The sequence below is a fragment of the Pinus tabuliformis genome, chromosome 2_2 (genome assembly GCF_031772625.1).
Source record: "Pinus tabuliformis cultivar Carrire ecotype Pingquan chromosome 2_2, CPIR1, whole genome shotgun sequence".
NCBI lineage: Eukaryota > Viridiplantae > Streptophyta > Pinopsida > Pinales > Pinaceae > Pinus > Pinus tabuliformis.
The window spans coordinates 244,067,675-244,090,913 of NC_142300.1; the positions used below are offsets into that span (position 1 = coordinate 244,067,675).

The 23,239-nt window shown below is 41.5% G+C and overlaps 2 protein-coding genes across 2 annotated transcripts in view; both read right to left on the reverse strand.

Moving 5' to 3' along the window:
- Positions 1–13,463, reverse strand: part of LOC149192191 (synaptotagmin-2-like) — a 119,591-nt gene extending 106,128 nt beyond the window's left edge. The window contains exon 1 of the mRNA XM_089404502.1: positions 13,340–13,463. The gene's annotated coding sequence lies outside the window, so the exon portion shown is untranslated. The remainder of the gene's footprint in view (positions 1–13,339) is intronic.
- Positions 13,311–23,239, reverse strand: part of LOC149192192 (synaptotagmin-1-like) — an 84,750-nt gene continuing 74,821 nt past the window's right edge. The window contains exons 2-4 of the mRNA XM_089406866.1: positions 13,908–14,006; positions 13,671–13,736; positions 13,311–13,463 (exon numbers count right to left, since the gene is read on the reverse strand). Coding sequence (XP_089262992.1) covers positions 13,311–13,463; positions 13,671–13,736; positions 13,908–14,006 — 318 coding nt within the window. The remainder of the gene's footprint in view (positions 13,464–13,670; positions 13,737–13,907; positions 14,007–23,239) is intronic.

Below are 23,239 nucleotides of genomic sequence, written 5' to 3' on the forward strand. Positions count from 1 at the left end.
CACGGCGATGCTACCGTATCAGTTGGGAATGGTAAGGGAAAAGGGAAGATTCGAGTCCCCTGTAGACTTTGTGAAGGCAATCACCCCCTTCACCTTTGTCCACTAATGGATAAAGCCTCTGTTGTCTTGGAAAGTCTTACAGCTCCCTCACCCCAACTCCCCGTTGGATATCAACGTCTTTCTGCAACTGCAGATCATCCGCCTTCCGACAATGAGATTGCTTCACATTCTTCTCTTGTCCAGGCCCCTCTTCCCGAACCCGGCTGTGTCCAGCCTGTTCCAGACCAACCATTGGTCGGAAAGAGTGTCGACTCGAGTCCGCCGCTCGCTCATTCTGGTTCAGAAGAGAATCATGCCCATGTTCTTCTCGTCTCTTCAGATTCTCCTGAGTCCCGAAATGACTCTCCTAACCCAGTTGCTCCTGAAGGTTATCCTTCGGTTCCTTTAGCACGTGGGGGCAATCCGACGATTCCCCCACCAAGTAGTCTGGTCGCTTCCTTTGATTGGAATCGCCTGATCGCCGGTCGCCTTCCATCCCATATGCCTTTCCAGATCACAGTACACGCCTGTGCTAAGGCAGTACCTGGCACTGTCTTGGATGAAGGGGCGTCTGTCAGTCTTATGCCGTACACTACTTGGCAAGCTTTAGGTTCCCCGCAGCTTGGGCCAGTCACTCAGAATCTGTTGGCCTTCGATGGAGGAGCCTGTCCATCTCTAGGAGTTCTCCCAAAGTTCCCTATTACTTTGGGAGGCAAAACCGTCTATATAGACGTCTTGGTTACCCAAGGTGTTTTAGACTTTAGTCTTCTCCTTGGTCGCGACTATGTTTACGCCATGGGGGCCCTCGTTCTTCGCTTTTCCGTGTGGTTTGCTTTCCACAAGATGGAAGAATTGTGACTATCGATCAATTGTCGTTCGTTAGTCCCCCAATGCCTCCTGCGCAGTTGTCGTCCCCTCCTAGTTTTTATCCACCAGTTGTATCTGCCCCACCACAGATCAACTACGTGGCCACCTACCTCGTGCCTGTATCCAGTGATGACACCGTCGTGCATAGTGTCCTGGGGGCATCAGGTCCTGACTTCCAAGATGTGGTCCCTTCCACCAGGAATAACACTCTTAGAAGCCCCGACTTCCTATTCATTATGAGGCAGTCTGGTCGAAGCATAGTTCACTTTCCTATGTCAAGCTCCCTAAAAAATGAAATTGGGTCTGGTTGGAGCATAGTTCCTTTCCGGTGTCAAGCTCCTTAAAAAATGAAACTCGGTTTGGCGGAGCATAGTTCCTGATCTTGTGTCAAGCTCGTTAAAAAATGAAACAAGAGTTATGAGGATAGTTCTTTTACTGTGTCAACCTCATTAAAAAATGAAACAAGGGTTATGAAGATAGTTCTTTTATTGTGTCAACCTCATTAAAAAATGAAACACCTCCCTTTCCACATCGAGTCTTTTGATTAAGATCTCGTAAAATACAAGTCGAGTATTTCATCGATCTCGAGAGTGAACCTTCATTCCATCCACCTTGTTGAATGCAATGAAGCTTGGGGGGCATGTACCTCGATTTGCGTTATTATGCTGGGGGCATGCGAACTTATAACAAGCATAGTTTTTCGTTTCAAGCTTGTGTAAACATGAAACCAAATCCAAGCAGAGTTCTCCACGGTTCAAGCTTGTGTAAAAATGAACCCATACCCGATTTACATCTCGTGATTGCCATTTTTATCCGCTGAATTCTGCTAGATGAGCCTTGGTTGTTTTTGTTCCATCGCCACCATCTCTTTGGCCGATCATATGCTCTCACTTGGTTGTTTATCCTTTCCTGAGGAACCGCAGCGATGAGTGGTTTTATTAGCCAGCCTCTTGACCATTACATGTTTTGAGTAGTTCCACCATTGCTGGAACCAGTTGCTACCTTTTATACCACTCGTTCCTCTAGGACGAGTCTCCTTTAAGCTCTTTTCTGACTCGTAAAAGATGAAAAGATTGTCGAGTATTTTCCCTTTTTGACTCGTTAAAGAGAATAAAAATGGAGGTCTGCTTTCAGCTCTTTTCCGACCGTTTAAAGACGAAAAGATAGCCGAGTCTCCCTCTCAACTCGTTAAAAAGAACGAGAGGCGGTCGCCTTTAAAGCTCTTTTTTCGACCGTTTAAACTAAAAAGATTGCCGGGTTTTTGTCGTTTCGAACTCGTTATTGGCTCTAAAACGACGTACTTCTGACCGCTTTTCTACTCTTTCGGGTCAAAGTCACTACTTACGAAAAGTACTCCTCGATCATACTGGTCGGGCGGTTCTTTCGAGCATTGTTTTATACTTTTTCGGGCTCGAGAGACACAACTTTACGAAAAAGGACCCCCCTGGAGTTTTCTTTTCCGCTGTCTTTTCAGACTCTCTAAACAGGAAAAGACGCCGAGTTCTTCCTTTGTCAGGCTCGTTAAAACTTAATGACATTGGATGTCGTCGAAATGACGCTTTCCAAGCATATGCTATCCCCGTCAAGCTTGTCACCCAAAAATAATCGGGGTACCTGCCAGAAATGGTGGGGAAAATGGAACTGTAATAATGGTCGTATCGGCAGTATGTCGCTCTTGAACATGGCACTCGTCTGCATTCGTGTCTGGGTGGGGATTTCTCATCTTGTTTTACACTAGCCTCCGTGGGTTTGGGTTATCCTATTTGACCTCTCATCTGCTCATTGCCTTGTCCCCATGACCTCTGCTCATTTGATGTCAGATACTGCCAAATCCGCTGTCGTGCCGCCAATATGTTCAAGAGAAGTTGACCTCTGCAAGCTTACCACCTCCCTCTGATGTCTCACACAAAATATCTTGTCCTTCTTGGTCTCGTGTCGATGATGTGGGAAACATTATGGCCCACCTTCGATCAAGGTTACTTCCTGTCGAATTCAGCTCATTATCCAGGAAAGTGACCTAGAGACTCCCTTTAGGTGCCTTAGAGCCTGCATGCCTCAATGGCAGGTTCTTCGTGTTCGACGCGAGGTTTTCATCATTGACCTCCGATCGAATGATTCTGCGGGTGTTCGACACCAGCTCATTGATTCACACGCCGCGGATTGTACCTATAAGTACCTTGAGGACCATTGTCATTATTGGTGGTACCTCTCGCGTCTGTTAACAGTTTTCATTATTGACTGGTAATCAGACGATGTTCATGCATGTTCGACTTCAACCCATGTATTCACATGCTTGGCCTTGTACTTTGTTCGGGTTGGGATGGAGCGCAAGACACTGGTTTTTGTCTGTTGCGAACAAGGCTGCGATTTTGTGGATTATTATTACATGACTCATTGATGGATGGCTGCGCCCATACCTGAGTCTTTTGGATGGCTGCGACCATACCTTCTTATCATCATGGTCTCTTCAGCTGGGTGGCTGCGTCCATACCACAGACCTTTTCATATGTCTTTTGGATGGCTGCGCCCATGCCTAGACTACGTATAATAGAGATATCAGTTGTACATACGTGCAGGTTCTTCCTGGTGGTGTTCCAGTTCAGCGAGTTTTGTAAAGCATTTCACCCCTCCCACTCTCTCGGGCTTCATGCTTTAGGGGGCATCTGTTACACAGTAATTTGTCACTGTCTCCCTGTCAGTCTTCCTACTGTGTCATGAGTTCAAATTAATCATGCTCATGCTCTCTAATGTCGCCAAATGACCCACTTTGCCAAAGTTTTGCTATCAGCGCGACTTTTGTCAAGATAAACGCGCTGACGGGCGCTCCATAACAGACGGAATGCGCTGCCAGCGCGGAAGAACACGTGTTTCCCGCGCTGGTCGAATTTCATGAGCCAGCGCATCTGTTATTCATATATGGTCGCGCTGACATGACCTTCCCTGTTATTCAGCTGCGATGTCAGCGCTCCAGTGCAGTTATAAACCCGCGCTGATCCAGTTTGGGCGAGTTTGTTCTAACAGCCGGCCTTCCAGATGACTCTAGACCTGGTTGTTGGCCTTGTAAATGTCGCCCTCCCTTCTCTGGCATGTCTGTTTCGTCATTTGAGCCACCTTCCTTGGAAGTAAGCTTATCCTCCCACCATTTGTGGAGACTCCTTCTCCTATTTAAGCCTCTACCATTGCCATGAGCAGCTAGTTTTTTTGGATAGTTTTTGGCTAGTTTTTGATAGTGTGGAATTCATAGTGCTTAGAGTGCTGCTGCTAGTAGGTAGTTGGTGTGACAAGTGTGGATTTGCTAGAGGAAGCTTAAGGAAGGTTGTGAGTATTGCTTGTGTGAGAGAGAGCTTTTGTTTTGGGAGATCTACCTCCAAGGGTGAATGCTTAAGAGACTTGCTGGCTGGACCCTCTTGAGAAGGACTCAACGTCAGAACTTTGGTTGTACCTTTCTCTGTTATTGATTAATAATAGATGACTACTATTATGGTTCCATTCTCATTTGTCTTTGTAATGGTTAATGTGAATTACATCCTTTCTGACTGATGTATAATTGCATTTATTAGATTTCACGTTTGTGTTTGTGTTTCTCTTCGTGTGTGCAGGTATCTATCTACAGGGATCGTGGAAGATCGTGACCGGCCAAAGCGAAGGAGCGAGAACGACATCTCTTCATCAAACAATAGCGTTGGAATCCAAGTAGGTGTTCATTGCCTATCTTTCATTTGCAATTAGGAACTTGCATAGTAGCATTGACTGATTGTTGCTAGACCCATTCTGGGCTAGTAGGGACCGCCTCTATCCGTAGAGGGGATTTACCTCTCCAACACATGGAAACCCAAATATTATTGTAAGCGACAGATCCCATTTTCACTGGAATTTTTTGGACAAAATTATTTTCTTGTCTGGGTACTCAGTTAACTCATAGTTCATCTTATCATCCTCAATCTGATGGGCAAACTGAGACAGTCAACAAATGTTTGGAAGGATATCTTCGTTGCTTTGTATCTGATAAACAAACACAATGGGTCCACTGGTTGCCTCTGGTTGAATGGTGGTATAACACTTCCTTCCATACTGCAGCAAAAATGACCCCATTTATGGCACTTTATGGATATCATCCACCGTCCATCACATCATCTTTAAAAGAAAATTCTAAGGTTCAAGCAGTGGAAGATCACATCAAGCATCAACAACAAGTTCTCAAACTCTTAAAGGATAACCTCACTTTGGTGCAGAATAGAATGAAACAACAGGTAGATCAACATTGCAGCGAAAGAATTTTTGATGTAGGTGACTAGGTATTTCTACGACTACAACCATACAAACAAATGTCCCTCAAGCAAGCTAAGAAGGATAATAAATTATCATCAAAGTATTATGGTCCATACAAGGTGTTACAAAAGATTGGTACTATGGCATACAAATTGTAGCTTCCTGCATCTTCTCGAGCGCACCCAGTTTTCCACGTTTCATGCTTAAAGAAGGTTATAGGTGAGAAGATCCCAGTTCAAACAATATTGTCATAACCTGCCGAGGAAGGAAAAATCATATTGGAACCTGAAGCAGTCACAGAAACAAGAAATCGACATCTACGAAATCGATCAATTTCAGAGTATCTCATCAAGTGGAAGAACTTACCCAATAAGATTCCACGTGGGAGGATCAGAATTTTATCCAGAAGCATCCAAAACTACTCAAGCGTTAAGGACGACACTTTTTGAAGGAGAGGGGCATGTTAGGTCCCTGTACTACTAGTGTAACCCCGTATTGTTATTACTGCACCCCCTTATTGTATTATTGTGCCCATATAGTCCCCATGTTGTTATTATTGTGCCCCATAGAATCCCACTATTGTTATTGTTGTGCCCTTACAATATTATTGTTATGTAGGCTCGGATTGTATTGGGAGCCCTTAGACTCCTATATATAGAAAGGAGGTCTCGTCATTTGTATCATCCAAGAATTGTTCATTTGTGTAATGTAAAGGAGGTTTCCCCCTCGCAGAGGCTGATTTTGAAGTCGTTGATCTGTCTTTTCTTCTATTTTGTGAGTTGGTTGCATAACATTTTCAAATTGGACCCACACCCAAGTTCCAACATTATGCTCAATACCAAGAAACAACTCTGAAACCAAATATTGAATCAATTCATCCAATCACTGAACAAACCAAGATAGAATATTGAATCAACATGGAATCACCATAACCAGATCATACCAATGCACAACCATTCATCAATATACCAAGCCAAACATTGTTAGTCATTACAGAACAAAGCACTAACACTGCAAACCCTGATAAAACTTACTTCAGAATATATATGCTATTGTTCGGAAGCATACATGTGTATATACGTGCTTCCTCTGCATATAACCTGCGTACATATTTCAGTTTACTAAACATCGAATCATTTAGCTAACTAAATCACTGTGACACTGAATCTGTACTGAATCAATCAGAGATCATTGAACCAATCAGAAATCACCACATTGTAGCATCATTACCAATCAATATTCCATTCCACATTTAACCCAATCAACACTATCACACACAGATCATCAAGATAAAGACAACATCAAATAGAGCAGAACTCATCAAATGTCATCATCCTCCAAGATGAGAAGTACTCTAGTTTTCCAAGATTGATAGTTGATTGCACCTTCCAATCTGTCTTCAATTCTAAGGTTTGGAGCCATTTGTCAAACTGCAAGGAATCAAATGTTTGAGAACCCTCTTTCTCTAGGACTAATTTCAAATTATTCAAAACTTGGCTTCTTCAAAGTACTGTAGTTGCTCTTTCACCTGGGTTTGATACCATGCTGATTTTTCATATAATAGAAACTGATTTTCTAATCTCATAATTACTTCTAATGATTTGTAATCTCAAGTTGTGTTATGTCACTTCTATCATTAAGTAATTATACATAGAAAAATCTCAACTATAATGCAATAATAACCATAAGATCATGAAGAGATAGCCAAACACAATAAGGGACACAAGATTACCCTGGGAAAACCCAATCTTGGGAAAAACCTATGTTACTAGACCCAGCAATAGGGGGGCCAAGATCCACAGATCCTCAGATCTAATCTGGATTCAGATCCGGATACAGAGGAATACGGATGAAATACGACAAGTGGCGGATCTTTCTTCTTGGGAAATGAATCCTCCTCACCAGAAACGCATCCCGATTCATTTGCCAGAACCCGCAAACTTTTTGGCCAAAAGTCGGAACCCACAAAAGTTAAAACTTAAAGCGTGTGCGGAGGAGTTTAGGGTTTTCATTTTTTACTTTATCTAAAGGTAGTGTGGTCCCTCTTTGTCGGCAGTGCACCCAACATTCAACAGGCAGAAGTTGGAACAGGCGGTGTTCGAATTATTCAAGCATTCAACTTTTCGGTTTAGCGTTATTCACTATTCAGGCATTGTCGCATTTGTCATTGTCATTATTCACTGTTCAGGCATTCAAGCTTCAGTGTTTGTCGTTTTCTAGACCAAGTCACACAGCAAGCCTGCAAGGTATATTATGTTAAAGAGGCGTTTGTCTATTGAATATTCCACTGATTTATTTCCGCCGCAATAACCTATGATAAGTCGTATTCGGGCCATCGCCAGTTCACTGATAACGGGCTCATCCCCACCTTTAGCCACCCCGTCAAACTTATCTATAGCCACCCCATCAGACTTGTTCCAACTTCCACGCAGTTTTAAACTTGTTAAATTTTAACTTTTAAACTTTGGCACATATTGATATGAGTCGTATTTGTCACCATGGACACGAACCCCATATTTGGTGTTGTCACTCTCGATGCCTTTTGTGCTTGGTTCACATATTAAAACACACACACAGTGACACACTTAGAAACCACTGAATTGAATGCAATACCAAAACAGAGGACTCACAAACTTTTGAAAACTCTGTTTGTCTTAACCCCACTTAGTATAAGATTTTTCCAAATGATAGAGGAAGTACCTTAGCAATTAGTTAGCACTATAATAGTCAGGCCAATGCTTTCTACAAGCAATGGTCATTGACAGCTTCTTCAAGTAGAACTCAAGGTAGTCGGGCCAGCTTATCTCACCTCCACAAGTTCTACAAAAATACTCAAAACTACTATCATCTTCGTTTGCCATGAGTAAATTGTAATTTATGTCCAAGGTCTTGACAGTAGAGTGTATACATTGTACAATCTAGACTTAGAGGTTTCACTATCTTGAATCTTCTACAAAGTTGGCTTGCTTCTGGATTACAAGATCTGCCACCTCAATCCGTGGATAGACAGCTATGCACCTCAATTTAACTTGCCAGTTAAATAATTGGGCCAAATGCTATTAAATATGATTTATTTTTGTTTATCATTTATGGGAAAGAATATATATGACTGCAGAACATGGTTGGATCTCTATGTCCTCTTATCGTATTATTAGAAATATTAATAATAATTGCATTATTGCACCGAGAAGTGTTCTACCATTCAGGAAGATAATCATATTGTAGTGGTGTGTTAAAACTTAAATAAAGTGTATTTTAATTTTTATTATTTAATTGTGTATTGATAATTATTAATATATTATAATTTGAACTTTATATGCAGTACTGAGTAAGGTAACTTATAGACCATTATCATTATGGAACCTGAACCATCACAACATGAGCAGAGTGAAAGGGAAATCATCAAAATAGACCCAAAATCTCCTCTATGGCGGTATGTGGAGATTATTGGGAAAAACCCTGAACGTGATTAATTTAAATGGAAGTGCAATGAATGCCAAGATATCAAAAATGGATCATATACTAGAGTGAAGGCCCATCTCACTGGTCAGACTAACACAGGGGTGCAAGTATGCATTGGGCCAAAAGATGCAAATGCAAACCTAGCAAAGGTTTGACTCCTAGAAAAATGAAATTCTATGCATCTTTGCAAGAAGTTGCTGATAGGAAGCTTGCTAAGGGAAAACACCCTATGCAAATCTCTACAACTAGGCCTCCATTGCCATCTAGGCCTACTGCCACAACTAATAAAAGGCCCACTCTAGGCCCTCTTGAAGCAGCTTTCAATAATCAAGGTAGAGACATAGCCGATGAACATGTAGCTCATTGCATCTATGCAAATGGGCTAGCATTCAATTTGGTGTGTTCCCCTTATTGGCAACAAATGATTAAGGCAGTTAATGAAGCGTCAAAAGGGTACAAAAGCCCTGGATATGAAAAGGTCCGCACTACTTTGTTGGCATCAGAGAGACAATCCGTGGATAGACAACTACAGGCAATCCGAGATACATGGGCAGAAACAGGGTGTCCATCATTTCTGATGGATGGAGAGACCAAAGAAATCGTCCATTAATTAATGTTGTTGCAGTATGCCCCCAAGGGGAAATGTTTTTGAAGGTCGTTGATTGCAGTGGAATAGAGAAAGATACATATTTCATATCCACAATTCTTATTGATGCAATAGAAAGTGTGGGGCCACATAATGTTGTCCAAGTCATTACGGACAACGCACAAGTTTGTAAAGCTGCAGGTTTGATTGTGGAGGGTCGATATGACCACATCTTTTGGACTCCATGTGCAGTACATTCATTGAACCTTATGCTTGCCAAGATTGGTGAAATTGAATAGATTAATGAAATATATGTAGAAACCAAAGAAATCCAAATGTTCATAACAAATAATTCAATGTCCCAGGCCATATATTGAGGTTTTGCAAAGTTGGAGCTACTGAACGTACTTCTTTTTTAATCAATATTATTTCAAATTTTAAAATTTGTATTGGAAATTCTTAATTTTAGTTACAAATTTGAATATGATTTCTCATTTGAGATTTGACTTTTTGAAACTTGTAGGTTGTTGAAACTCGTTTTGCCTCCCACACTCTTGTCATTAAGAGACTTGTCGAGGTGAGACAAGCATTACAAGCAATGGTCATTGACCCTCTTTGGGAATCATGGAGGACTTCCACTTCTAATAGAGGGCAAAAAATCAAGTCCATCATTCTTGATGATGCATGGTGGGAAAAGCTCCAATACCTTCTACGGTTCACTGAAACAATCTTGACCTTGATCAAGGCATTTGATACAGATACACCTTGCTTGGGGGAAGTTTATGAAAACATTGATAGTATGTTGGAGAGGATAAGGGAAATTATCAGGGCAAGTGAAAATTACCCTTATGAAATATTTTATTATTTAGTGAAGGACATAGTTATAGAAAGGTGGAACAAAATGACCACACCATTACACCTTTAGGCATATGCATTGCACCCTAAATACTATCATTCCAAAATTTTGTCTTTACCTAATAGAACAGCGCCAAACAAGGATTCTGAAGTGGTACAAGGATACAAGACAATTTTGAGGAAAATTTATAAAGATATGAGAGGTGCAATGGAAGTCCACCAAGAATTTGGAGGGTTTATACAGTCTACTGGTAGCTTTTCAGATCCAGTAGCTATGGATGATCAATGGCATCTTGATCCTACTACTTGGTGGGGTTTCCATGGTGGGGATAGCATTCATCTCTCTACTCTAGCCCTAGGTTGTTATCACGGGTTGCTAGTTCCTCATCAGCTGAGAGGAATTGAAGTATATATGGCTTCATCTATTCAGTGAAACGAAACAGGCTGGGAGTGGCAAAAGCTGAGGATCTTGTTAATGTTCATTCCAACCTCCATCTTCTATCACATGTTGAACCAGAGTATAAAAAAGGTCCGAGCAGGATGTGGAATGTGGAGCCTGAGATCTCTTACTTGAACCTGACACTAAATGCCATGACTCACCTCAACCTACTTGAGGATATTGTTCCCCCACCAGTCCAGCGTACTGATGCAACTTCCTACATTCCAAGACCCCCATCATTTATTCATGATGTAGAGTTGCAATATGCAGAAGATATAGATCCATTTGAGGATATGTAAATGTATTTACTATTATCATTTATGATATTATGATCATTTTTGTTACTTTGTATGAGGGATGATGCATCATTTCAGTGTTTCAGTCTTCATATTTATAATATATCTAATGGGTTCAGTTCTAAAAGTGTTTGATGGTTTCATAGAGTATTTGATTTTTGAACTCTAAAGTGTTTTTTAAAATTTTAAAAATATTATTATATTTTTTTTGTACGTAACATATCTTTACCGTATCCAAATCCTGGATTTTCAAAAAACTAGCGGATCCGGATCCGGATCCATATCTGTATCCTGGTAACATAGGGAAAAACCCAGCCAACTTTTCTTCTAAGGAGAATTCAATCTTCAGAAAAGTTTACAATATAAATTGTCTAGAAATCTGTGCCAATTTCCAAGCACAAAATACCAGTCAAACCTGGTCAAAGGAGAGAAAATATCTTACTTCTGTTAGCTTAGTCAAATCTGGTCAACAGGCTGATTTTCAGTCTGTTCTGTTTCTGGTCAACAGTTGTCAAAGCAGGCCAAATTTCAGCCCTGCAACTTCCTCAGAGAATTCGGTCAAACTGTCACAGTTGACCTGTGGTCAACCCTATTCAAAATCAAGATTTCAGCCCAGAAATTCGGTCAACATTTAGTCAAAGATGCCCAGAATATTTGCTCCAATAATCAGTCAAAGGTTCAGGCAAATAGCCAGAAAAATGCAAAGTCAACAATGGTCAACAAGTCAAACTTCACTTCAGATTTCGGAGGTCAACTTCAGACTTCTACTCTTTCACACACATGAATGGATGACTTCTTGCTCATGTGAATGATACGAATTATACCCAGTGAGGAGGTCGAATTGACTTATTTATAGTGGTCAAATAGGTGCCCTTTGATCAAGGGAAAGAGCTAACCAGCCATCTATAGAGTATTAAATGCCGAAATATATGCACGCAACTTAACGCGATAACACGGGAGCGGGCAATTTCGGCATTAAATAATATTTGGGCGCTCCTGTGTTATCGGGCTAAGTTGCGTGCATATATTTCGGATTTAATACTCTATAGATGGCTGGTTAGCTCTTTCCTTTGATCAAGGGTCACCTCTAATGGTGGGGCCGACTTAGGCTTCTTGGAGCCTACATAAACCAATATAAAAATTATTTTTTCTTTTTAATATTTATAATTTCTTTTACTGATTTTGAAGGCTTCTTGGTATGCAGGAATACCGCTCGACGCTACAAAAATCAACATTGTGGCCATGCACGTTTATTATTTTTTATGATGAATACCATCAACTCGTACAGTGAGCCAATGAAGCTTCTTTGAAACTTTCTTTGGGCCAATACAAGGAACAAAGAACTTTTATATAGTCAAATGGTACAGCTTAGCTATCCACATTTGAAATATAACCTCAGTAAAGAATGAGATAGTTATAGTAGTTAGTGTGCAATACATGTCTTCTCAAGAACTAAGACAATTTAATGTGCAATATCTACAGTGTTGGGCATCCCAATTATTTAAGAAAAGCTAATATGGCTATCCTGCAAACCTCTTTTTACCTCCCAAAGTGTACTTGAACATAAAATTCCTAATCCACAAGGCAAAACCAAAGAGGGAACAACAGGATGGTCACCATTATCACCTAAGAAACCTATCCCTCTTCACTTTAGGCTGGCCCTCCTCTTGATCAAGGGGGATATCCCTCATAGGATTACTAAAGCTAGGCAATGAGGCACAAGGTGAAGTGAGAGTAGCTTTAGGAAAACAATGTCTGTTAGTCTTTTTGGAATATAAAAGAGTTGATGGAAGGAATTCGAGATCAATGTAAAATCCAACAAGGACAACAGAGTCAATACTCTTGCTAGGGTTTCTAAAATTGATAGACAAAGTAAAACATCAAATAATGATCAAACTAACAAAGGAAGAAGGAGAGGAGTTACCCAAAAACGTCTTCCTTCCAAGTGCTAGATTTTACCCTTCAATAGATTGATCTAGTTAGATTGTCAAAAAATTGAGAATTCCTGCAACACGGATCAGTACTTCTGTTTGATTGACTGCTCCAGTTTCTGGATTATAACATGCTCTTTGGAGAATTAACATAGTGATAAGAATAAGTTTACCTGTAACATATGTGATGCTATCTATCTGGATTGACAGTAGGCCAGTGCATTGAAGTATTTTTTTTGGTGTTAGTATTATTTTGAGATTCATGCAGCAGAAGAGATGAGTGGTGTCAGCTTGGTGGCAGATAATCTTATAGTGAGTTAGAAAGCTACAGAGTTTGGAGTTTATCAGTACTTCCATTTGGTTGACCGCGCCATAGATTATGGATTATAACATGCCCTTTGTGGCATTAACATGGTTAGAGGAATGAGTTTACATGTGACATGCGATGCTAGTTTCTGGATTGACATTAGGCCAGTGCATTGAAGTATTATTTTTAGTGTTGGTATTATTTTGAGATCAGTAATGAAGCACAAAAATATATACTCTTCAACATTGATGCCTGTATATTACATAGGAGTTAAATAAAATAGCTGACCTTGCAGTGTAGGAGGAAGTGTGCCCAATGTAAGTGTTTCAAATTCAATAGATTCTATTTTGAACTTCCCAACATATTGGTCTATCATAGGCTTTGTAGTGTCTCTTATTTTCTGACAGATTGCCTGAAGAGCAAACAGCAAGATGAATATCAGGTGGATAAAACCTTTCAAGACATAAGTGTACCATGAGCTGCATCATTGCAACCTCTTTCTATAACATTCATGTAACAGGTCAAAAAAGACAATACTCCAACATCAAAAAACGCATAATACTCCACCAAAACCAGTACATGTTGGAAGCAGGTTGACAATATAAGAAAGGCTTAATACAGAATGGCAATTCACCTTATCAAGATAAGGCCACATATCATGAATAAACGTGTTGAGCCAATCAACCTGCACGAATAACAAGTTTGAGAATATGAAAAAACTAAAAACAAAAACATAAGAGTTCACTGTTCAGTGTGACGTTAAATACAACATTATCCCATTTTATTTTCAAGTTTCTTTTCAAATGGAATACCAGCTTTGAAGAGGAAAACGTTGCATGGAACAAGTTATACTTACTCTATCATAATCAGGATTTTTCACCCATAATGGAATTTCAGGTAAGAGTCCTTCCAAAGTCTTTGAATCTAATTCTCCAAGAGGCCTGATAATAGGGTCCTGTAAAGACATTGAAACATTTGAACTGATTACAGAAAAGCACCTAGTAGGTAAACACTACTTGCATAGCATGTCAAGAGGTAGAAAGTCGAAGTTGCTAAATTTGTCAAGATTTAATGATTTAAAGGACTAGAAAAATACATGCAAAGTACCTGGCTAGCAATGTGAAATAGCAAAAGTGATAACTTATAATCAGGAGTACTAAGGAATGAAAGTCATGTTCTGTTCCAGCCCCAGTTACTATGCATAAAAAGAACCAATGATTGATGCACACACAGCAAATGTTACATTTTAAATAAGTAATGAGGTCATTGGAAATACAGATCTCAGAACATAGAAGGCAACCCTGACTTGGACATTAATATCCATGTCAGCAGGGCCCCACTGGGTATGTTTGTTATGATCACTCCAAATCAGCTGGACCCTATAAGAAAAGGTAGAGTAGATAGTTGTGCATTGGCAAGGAGGATGTCCACACCTAGGCTAAAGCTACAAAAATATCTCTGTTTTGCCTAATTTCTTCAACTTTTTTCTTCTCTGAACATACATCTTATATCAAATCACTGCAAAAAAAGGAGTACGTCAAGGCACACAAATCAATGAGAAAGGATGTGAGTCTACAGCCTACCCCTTCCTTCGTAGACAAGGAGTGCTAGCATCCACCTTAACAGTCCCCAATCTCAAGAGAGTCTATTTCCTTGTGTGAACAGCCGACTCTGGCTGAAATCCAAGCTACCACTACTGCTCTGACAGCGTAATTTATCACATAATGGAGGCTGTGAATGTTAGTTTTTGTAGCATCAGATCTGTTCTAGCCACGAAATTTGGTGGAGAGACTAGAATACATGAGATCTCCAAAACTCAGAAAATCATTTTTGGAAATTCCACCTAGAGATGACTTAATTAGATTATTAACCAATTTTTTTAATGTTTCCCAAGTCTAAACTCGGGAAAACTGGTTAATTACTATGTTGCACGGTCCCCACCAAAAAATCCCTCATACCCGACGTTCTGGCGTACCAAGGACTTTTACAGGGATTGGGAACGTCCCCAATTTTTTGGGGACTTCATTGGGGACTTGGGGACTTCCAAGCCATTCCCAATCCATCCCGGGCAAATTTTGGGGACTTTTCAAGTACCGTTCCACCGTCCCCAAGGAAAAAGCGGTATGTCTGACCCAATTTTGACTGGGTTTACTTTGCTTGTTTGGATAGCTTTCCCTCAAACAATGAAGGTTGTATGGATGTTTATTTTTGAATGTAACCTCATGTGTGAAGTAAAGGCTGCCAACAATGACTCATTTCAGCGCATTTCCTCTTAAGACCGATGTTTCCAAAACTGTTCTTTACACTTAGGTGGAGAGGCTAGAATACATGAGATCTCCAAAACTCAGAAATCGCTTTTGGAAATTCCACCTAGAGAAGACTTAATTAGATTATTAACCAATTTTTTTAATGTTTCCCAAGTCTAAACTCAGGAAAACTGGTTAATTACTATGTTGCACGAGGACCCGTCCCCACCAAAAAATCCCTCGTACCCAATGTTTGTTGGAAATACTGAGAGGGGGGGTGAATCAGTATTTCTTTTTCCCACTATTGTTTTACCAGTTAAAACATATATATTCATAACACAATATGAACAGCAAGAATAAATGCTTTTATTAATATAACTGTGCAGTTAAATAAATACAATATATAGATGGTCATAATCGGTTGCCAAGCTCCAACTTGGACTTTGGTGAGGCTCCAACCTCCAGAGCACCAACTCTATTTTGCCAAGACACCAATCTTGGACTTAGGAGCACCAACTCCCAAGGACTTCTATCCTTCCTGCTTTTGAGGCACTAACCCCAAGGACTCCAATCCAATCTCACTTCTGAGGCACCAGCCTCAAGGACTCCAATCCATCTCACTTTTGAGGCACCAACCCCAAGGACTCCAATCCTTCTGCTCTCAGAACTCTTCTCTGCCGAGTTCTGTCTATTTACAGCTTCACTGTAGTCTCCAAACTACAGTATCAATGACAACCATGTCTTCTTATGGATGAGTCTTCACAGCTCTGCACACTGCCCACGCATAGTCTCCAATAGCCTTTTCTGCTGTTGCTGCCTCTCTAACCTCCGCTGCTTCTGCAGCCTCCGCTGCTTTTACTACCTCACACTCTGGTTCTTCACCCCCACAACAGCTCCAACAGCCGCAGCAGTGTTCACCAGCAAATTCAAACAATGCTCCACCACCTCTGCTGCTTCTGCTACCTCATATTCTGGTTTGTTTGCAACAACCATCACCACATGCAGTCCTCTGTTTACTGTTTTATGCATACCTGTCTTTGTCCATTCGTTTCCTCTCTCGCTGGCTCTTGGGCTTCCTTCTCGCCTGCTTCAGCTTCCTCACTTGTTGGCTTGTTTGTCGTTGTAGCTTCCTCTGTCCATTCGTTTTCACAGGACACGTTGAATCAATGAGCAAGGATCGAGTCATCCGTAGAGAACACAAGTTCAAAAACTTGTAACAGCGCTGCTTTGCCAATGATTGTGGGCATACACAGGGATGGCATTTTTTAACGGACAGCCATGTCCTTATCATAATCATAATCGCCATGATTTGGTCTCCCACACTATCGGGACTGTTCCTCACAGTATTTTCGCCTCCACACTTTAGAATCGGAGCCACCCTTTTATTGTCGCTTTTATGTCTATCGGAAGCCTTCCTTAGGCTATGTGCCTTCTATAAACCTTGGACTTACTTAGAATCAGAGCCACCTTTTTATCAGCGCTTTTAATCACCCATCGGAAGCCACCGCCCAACCGCGTGTTAACTATCGGGCTAAGCTTTAAAGCCCCGCAGAAATGCACATATACAAATATATGGCCAACACTATAAAACCCCGCGGTCACATATATTTTAATACACGGGAACCCATGTAATTCTGCTCAATATGAACATTCGCGGATTTCAAATCTTATCCGCCCGCCTTTATAATTATCGGCGGGTCCGGATTTCGGCGATCCCAATTAATCCCTTAACTCCGACCTCCGACGCCCTTGCGGACCCGATACCTCTTACATCCCTTTCTAAAATGACTTCGGGTCCGGGATATCGGGGTTATCGCGGCCTCTTGCGATGCGATAGTTCTGCGGACCCGATGGCCCATTCAATTGTTCTGTATATTATTTCGGCTCCGTTTATGGGCGTACAGTCCTAAGCTCTTGCGGACCCGATAACCTTTAATGACCCATTCTATAATGATTTCGGCGATTTCGTTAATCGCTGCTCCGATGTGATACAAGGCCTCCGCGGACCCGATGTTCCTTAAACTTGGCTTCATAATAATTTCGGCTCCGGACAGTCGGAGCTTACACTTAACAGTCCCAAAGGCCTTTGCGGACCCGATATTACTTTATGCTCCCCTTTATAATGGTTCGGCTCCGGTCTGTCGGAGCATACACTTCGGTGGTTGCGAAAGGCTCCACTCCTCCGATGCGATATTGATTTCGGACCCGAAATCCTTATCCGCTGCACTTCATAATACTTCGGCTCCGGGATTTCGGAACATACACTTCGGCGGTTCCGAAAGGCTCCACTCCTCCGATGCGATATTGGTTTCGGACCCGATATGGGTCTGGACCAATCTTAATAAGAATTCACGTCCGCCCAATGTTTCGTTTAATGGAGCATATATATGGCATATATATATGCTCTGTTCCATTTGCTCTGTTTGCTCCTGTAGCTCCGCTAACTCTGTCTGCTCCATTGCTCCTCTTCTTTGGCATATATGTATGGTCTATAAGTATGGCTCCGATAGCTCCTCCGATGGCTCCTCTTGCTCCTGTAGCTCCTCCGATGGCTCTGTGTGCACCTCCTCTTTGGCATATACCGATGGCTCTATATATATTGCTCCTCTTGCTCCATCTGCTCCTCTCGGTCCATTTGCTCCATTTGCTCCGATATGCCTATTTTACAGGCAGCGTTCCTCTTGCTTTGACATGGCTCTCCGATGGCTTGGTGGCTCTGTCTGCTCCTCTCGTCTCCATCTACTCCTCTTGGCTTGGCAGTGTCTTTCAAAGACCACCTCCTTGCATATATGTCTGTTTCCGCATATATATATATATATATATATGGATATATGGCTCGGCTATCCTGATGGCCTTTGCTCCTGTCTCTTCATGAATCTGCTCTACATCCCCTTGGCTTCATGTCATCCTCTAGTATCCAGAATATTGCCATATTGACATCAATGACAACCTAGTTCAACAATGTTCCGGCGTACCAAGGACTTTTACAGGGATTGGGAACGTCCCCAATTTTTTGGGGACTTCATTGGGGACTTGGAGACTTCCAAGCCGTTCGGAATCCATCCCGGGCAAATTTTGGGGACTTTTCAAGTACCATTTCACCGTCCCCAAGGAAAAAGAGGTATGTCTGACCCAATTTTGACTGGGTTTACTTTGCTTGTTTGGATAGCTTTCCCTCAAACAATGAAGGTTGTATGGATGTTTATTTTTGAATGTAACCTCATGTGTGAAGTAAAGGCTGCCAGCAATGACTCATTTCAGCGCATTTCCTCTTAAGACCGATGTTTCCAAAACTGTTCTTTACACTTACTTTGTCCAAGAATAATAAACCAAGATTCAAGACTAATTTACATCTCAGACTGATGTAAAGAAACCACACTATGTTTAAGGCTCTAACACACTTAACTGTGCTAATTATGCCAAGGAAGTTGAATTTGTTTAACTTTGCCATATTAGTAGCAGTGATCGTAAGAAAGTCCCTTTTTACTTTCACAGGATTAGGAAAATATCTAGTGTGGTGACCAGTCAAACTTGGCTTTTATTTGACAAATCTAACAACATAGAGGTCAATTTAGGTGTTGAGATTGGCAATAGTAGGCATTTGAGCCAAGGTATGATTTTCACAAAATTAGCATGCTTGCCAACTAGGATAGTAAGGTGAATTAGTTTACATGCAAGAATGTCAACCAAGAATAATAAAACTGAATCTACTTTTGGATTTGACCAAAAAATAACAAGCAAGACAACTAGCTCTAGTAATTCAACCCAGGTTTTTGATTTGACATTTATTGCAAGACAAATTAGGTCATTGAAAGATCAAACTAGCAAGAGTTAGTGTTATAGCGCTCAGGCATTTCAACCGTCATATAGATGGATACCCTCCAACTAACTATCATGTGTCACACTAGGAGAACAATTCACTTACTCAACACTGCTCTTGACTTAGCATCCTTGAACTAAAAACTTCAACTTGAATTTGAGATTTGAGATTATGTATTTGGTTTTGTAATTATTAACATGAATTTCAGATTTCTTAACTAGTTCAATAATTATAATTTTACTGCAATGATGTATTTATTATTTATTCTTTATCTTTATGCACATGGTGAATTTAAAATAATAATAATAATATTTAATATATATGTATATATATTATTGTCGTCCCCAACATGCCATCCCTTGGAAAATTTGGGGGTGCGCTCTAGCCGTACCAAAAACTCGTCCCCGCCGTCCCCAAAGGCAGTGCCACATAGGTTAATTAATCAAAAGTAATTAAGTCAAGGTAAGAATTCTCTAGAAACTCACACGGATAGATCCAGAAATGATGTGAGTCATCGATTAAGATTTAATCTTGACTGTTGGAGTCTCAACAGGAAGATATAGCCGTACCAAAAACTCGTCCCCCCATCCCCGCCGTCCCCAAAGGCAGTGCAACATAGGTTAATTAATCAAAAGTAATTAAGTCAAGGTAAGAATTCTCTAGAAACTCACACGGATAGATCCAGAAATGATGTGAGTCATCGATTAAGATTTAATCTTGATCGTTGGAGTCTCAACAGGAAGATCTAAGAAGGGATCGATGTGGTGATGAAGAATACACCAAAGTCACTTGGAGAATTCGATTTTCCAAAATAGCAGCAGTCAATTGCCGAAGAGTTCAAGCTTCAGTGAGGAAGTAGAGACAATGAGGGGCAAAGATAGTGATCCGGAGGAAGTTTTCCAGATCCAGAGAGGCAGTAGCAAGGACGTCAAGTTATTCCAAGTGAGGCAACGCAGAGGACTGCGCAGTTGCTTCTGAAAAGCAATTCGATTTGGCTAGAGGAAAAATCGGTTCAGCTTCTAGAGGCCGGGAAAGTCTTCCAAAGGGTCGATTCTTAGGCAAAACGACTTCATCAGAGGCAGTTCCGGGCTTAGACGTCCAAGGGTCTGTGCAAGCACTATGCAGAGGTTGACGCAGAGGGTCCAGGAGGACGAATTTTCTAAAGGGAAGTTGTGTCGAGGTTGCTTGTGGAAGAAGGGAAATTCCCTTAAATAATTTTGGCCAGATTTTCTTGTTGTTTGGATTGTCAGTTGGGCATCCATAGATTGTACTCAAAATTTCATTGTTGCATAATAATAAAACCCTCATCTGTTGCACTGGTTTTCCCAAGTTGGGTTTTTCCGAGGACATTTGTCCAAAAATAACGGTGTCATTTTTATTGTGTGTGTGCTAGTATTTTCTCAGTTTCCAATGCTATTATTTTCCACAGTATTTTATTTGTGAAGGTTGCAGTGTGATTTATTCAGTATTTCTTGTAGCAAATAAATTGTTAAAATTAATTAACAATTAGAAGAATAATTTCCAATTGTTGCAATAGGATTTTAGTTTTGGAATTTTCACATTGTATCAGGGAGTGAGTGATAAGTCAAGAAGCTCAAAAGCGAAAGAGGGAATTTCGCTATTCAGTAGGAGTAGCACGCTGAATTCTTAGAGGCAACGCAATGCTCAGATAGGCAGGCCGAATTGCTGGGGCAGAAATTGGATTTTCAGTTAGGGTTGGCAGAAAAGTTGAGTTGCCCGGGATATTGATTCCAGCCGTCAGAGGGAGCAGCAGCAACTCAAATTTTTCACTGAGCAGATTCCTTGGTTGGACACAGAGGGTTTTGCAATAGCAGAACCAACATCGGGTGGAAGAGAAAAGCACGCACAGTAGAGGGAAATCTTCTCTTAAGGAACTTCGAGTCTCAGAAGTTCAATTTTTCTAGGCAAATTGGCAGTAGCATCTAGCAAATCAGTGCATTCCAGAAGGGAGTGCGAGTAGCAGAGCAACAGCCAAGCAGGGGGAGTTATTGACTTGATTAGAGATGACCACAACGAGGCTTAGAGATCAAGATAGGTTGGATGGAGCTTCCAACTACGTCATCTAGAAGGCTAGGATGTCCTTCCTTCTAGTCCGAGATCATATAGTCTCACATATAGCGGCTAAGGGAATGGCCAAAGAGATGTGGGATGCTCTCTCCACGCTATACCAGGGTACTTTTAAGCAGCGAAAGATGTTCCTGGAAGAAAAGTTGAGATGCATCATGATGCAAAAGGGGAAAGGCATAGATCCATTCCTCACCAGAATTCAGGGGGTCTGGGATAAGCTTATAGTTGTTGGGGCAGCACCTCAACCTTCAGAGCTAGTACAGTTGGCATTAAACAGTGTCTCGAAGGATTGGCAAGTCTTCGTCCAAAGTATAATGGGCAGAGAAACAATACTAGGATGGGACAAAATGTGGGTTGACTTGCAGCAGGAGGAGTTGAGGCAAGCTCCATCAGTGGCAGCAGTAGCAGTGGACTGAATGGTGTGAAGGGGGAGGAGAATGTGGCCCTCGCATCAAAGGGTCCCAATTAGGGGCAGTGGGAGCAGAAGAAGAAGAAGGACCTATATAAGGTCAAGAGCTTCAGGTGTGGCGAGTTTGGCCACCACAGTACCTAGTGTCCTCTCAGAAAGAAGGACAAGCAGGAGGAGCGGGACCAAACAGTAGCACATGTTGAGATAGATAGGTTATCCTCCAGGTTGGAGGAAGACTTCGCAATGATGGCAGTCATACCTCCAGGAGTGAGGTGGGGTGACTTGGAGTTGTAGCCCCAGAGAGCTACAGAGGTCGAGTAGGGTCCTTGAGGATTCCACCTCATGGATCATTACCTTGCTACGAGGGCCCATAGTATTCAGTAGCAAGATGGATCAGTGGCAATTGATGCAGTCAGTACTAGACTCCAGTGTGACAGTTGCAGACTAATGGCAGTCAGAGGCTGAGGAGCGCAGTGCAATGTTGGCGGCAGAAAAGGTGGCTCAGTAACGTAGTCAGCAACAGCGCAGATTCTTCAGTGACAATGCAGATGCTAGTAGCAGTCACAAACTCGAAAGACAGATGCATCATACTAAACACAAATGATTCAGTGTTTTGGATGCTTCTCAGTTGCAGCAACAACAAATGAGAGGTAGTTGCAGTGTAGATGCAGAGTTGGCAGCAATGTGGCAGTGTCAGCAACAGCATCGGTGCAGCATCAAAGTGTGAAAATTCTTAATCCCCGAATCACTACTGCAACAACTGATTATATTTCTCCCACTAAATCAAGTTATTTATAGTATTATACGTTAACATCGAAATAAATACAATTGTAGCCTTCACAACTTAAATAATATGCGGAAACAAGAATTGAGCAAGAAATAAATAGACACACAAGTGACACCATTGTTTTTGACAAATGTCCCCAGAAAAACACAGTGTGGGAATACCGGTGCAACAGCTAGGGTTTGTATTATTATGCGGTAATTTCTGAGTACAATTCTTCGGATGCCTAAACTGGAATCCTATACAGATATCTAACTGGACAAAAAGATAGTAAGATGATCTCACCTTGTCACTGGGAAATTCAGCACTGATCTGCACTGGAGATGAGCCTATGTGCAGTCTCTACACAGTACTGCGTCACACCCACGCAGTTAATGCGCCACTTTTGTTGGGAATGCACTGCTCCTCTCGATCCTTTGCTCGCTGGAAACTTCGGCCCTCTGGCCTCTCGGTCTCACACCCTGGCTCCGGCACTAGATCTCGACTGTTCCCCAGCAGAAATACGGACTCCCTCTGAAGCTTTGCGCTACCATAGCGTAGCTCTACACTGCCTCTGCCTGACCCAACGCTGCCTCTCTGGACTACTCTCTTCCCTCTCTGCCTTACACTCTCCAGATTAGGAAAACTTCCTCTAAAAAATTATCCTTGCCCCTCACCGCAAGAAATATCCTCGATCACCTTCTCCAGCAACTATTGCGTCGCTCTCTTGAGAAAATCGATCTCTCATCTCTCATCTTGTGTATCTTCCAAATGCCCATCAAGCCTCTTCTTATAATCCTCTCGTTGATCAATCAACGGCCCAGATTAGATTCTAATCAATGGCTCAGATCATTTTGACTTT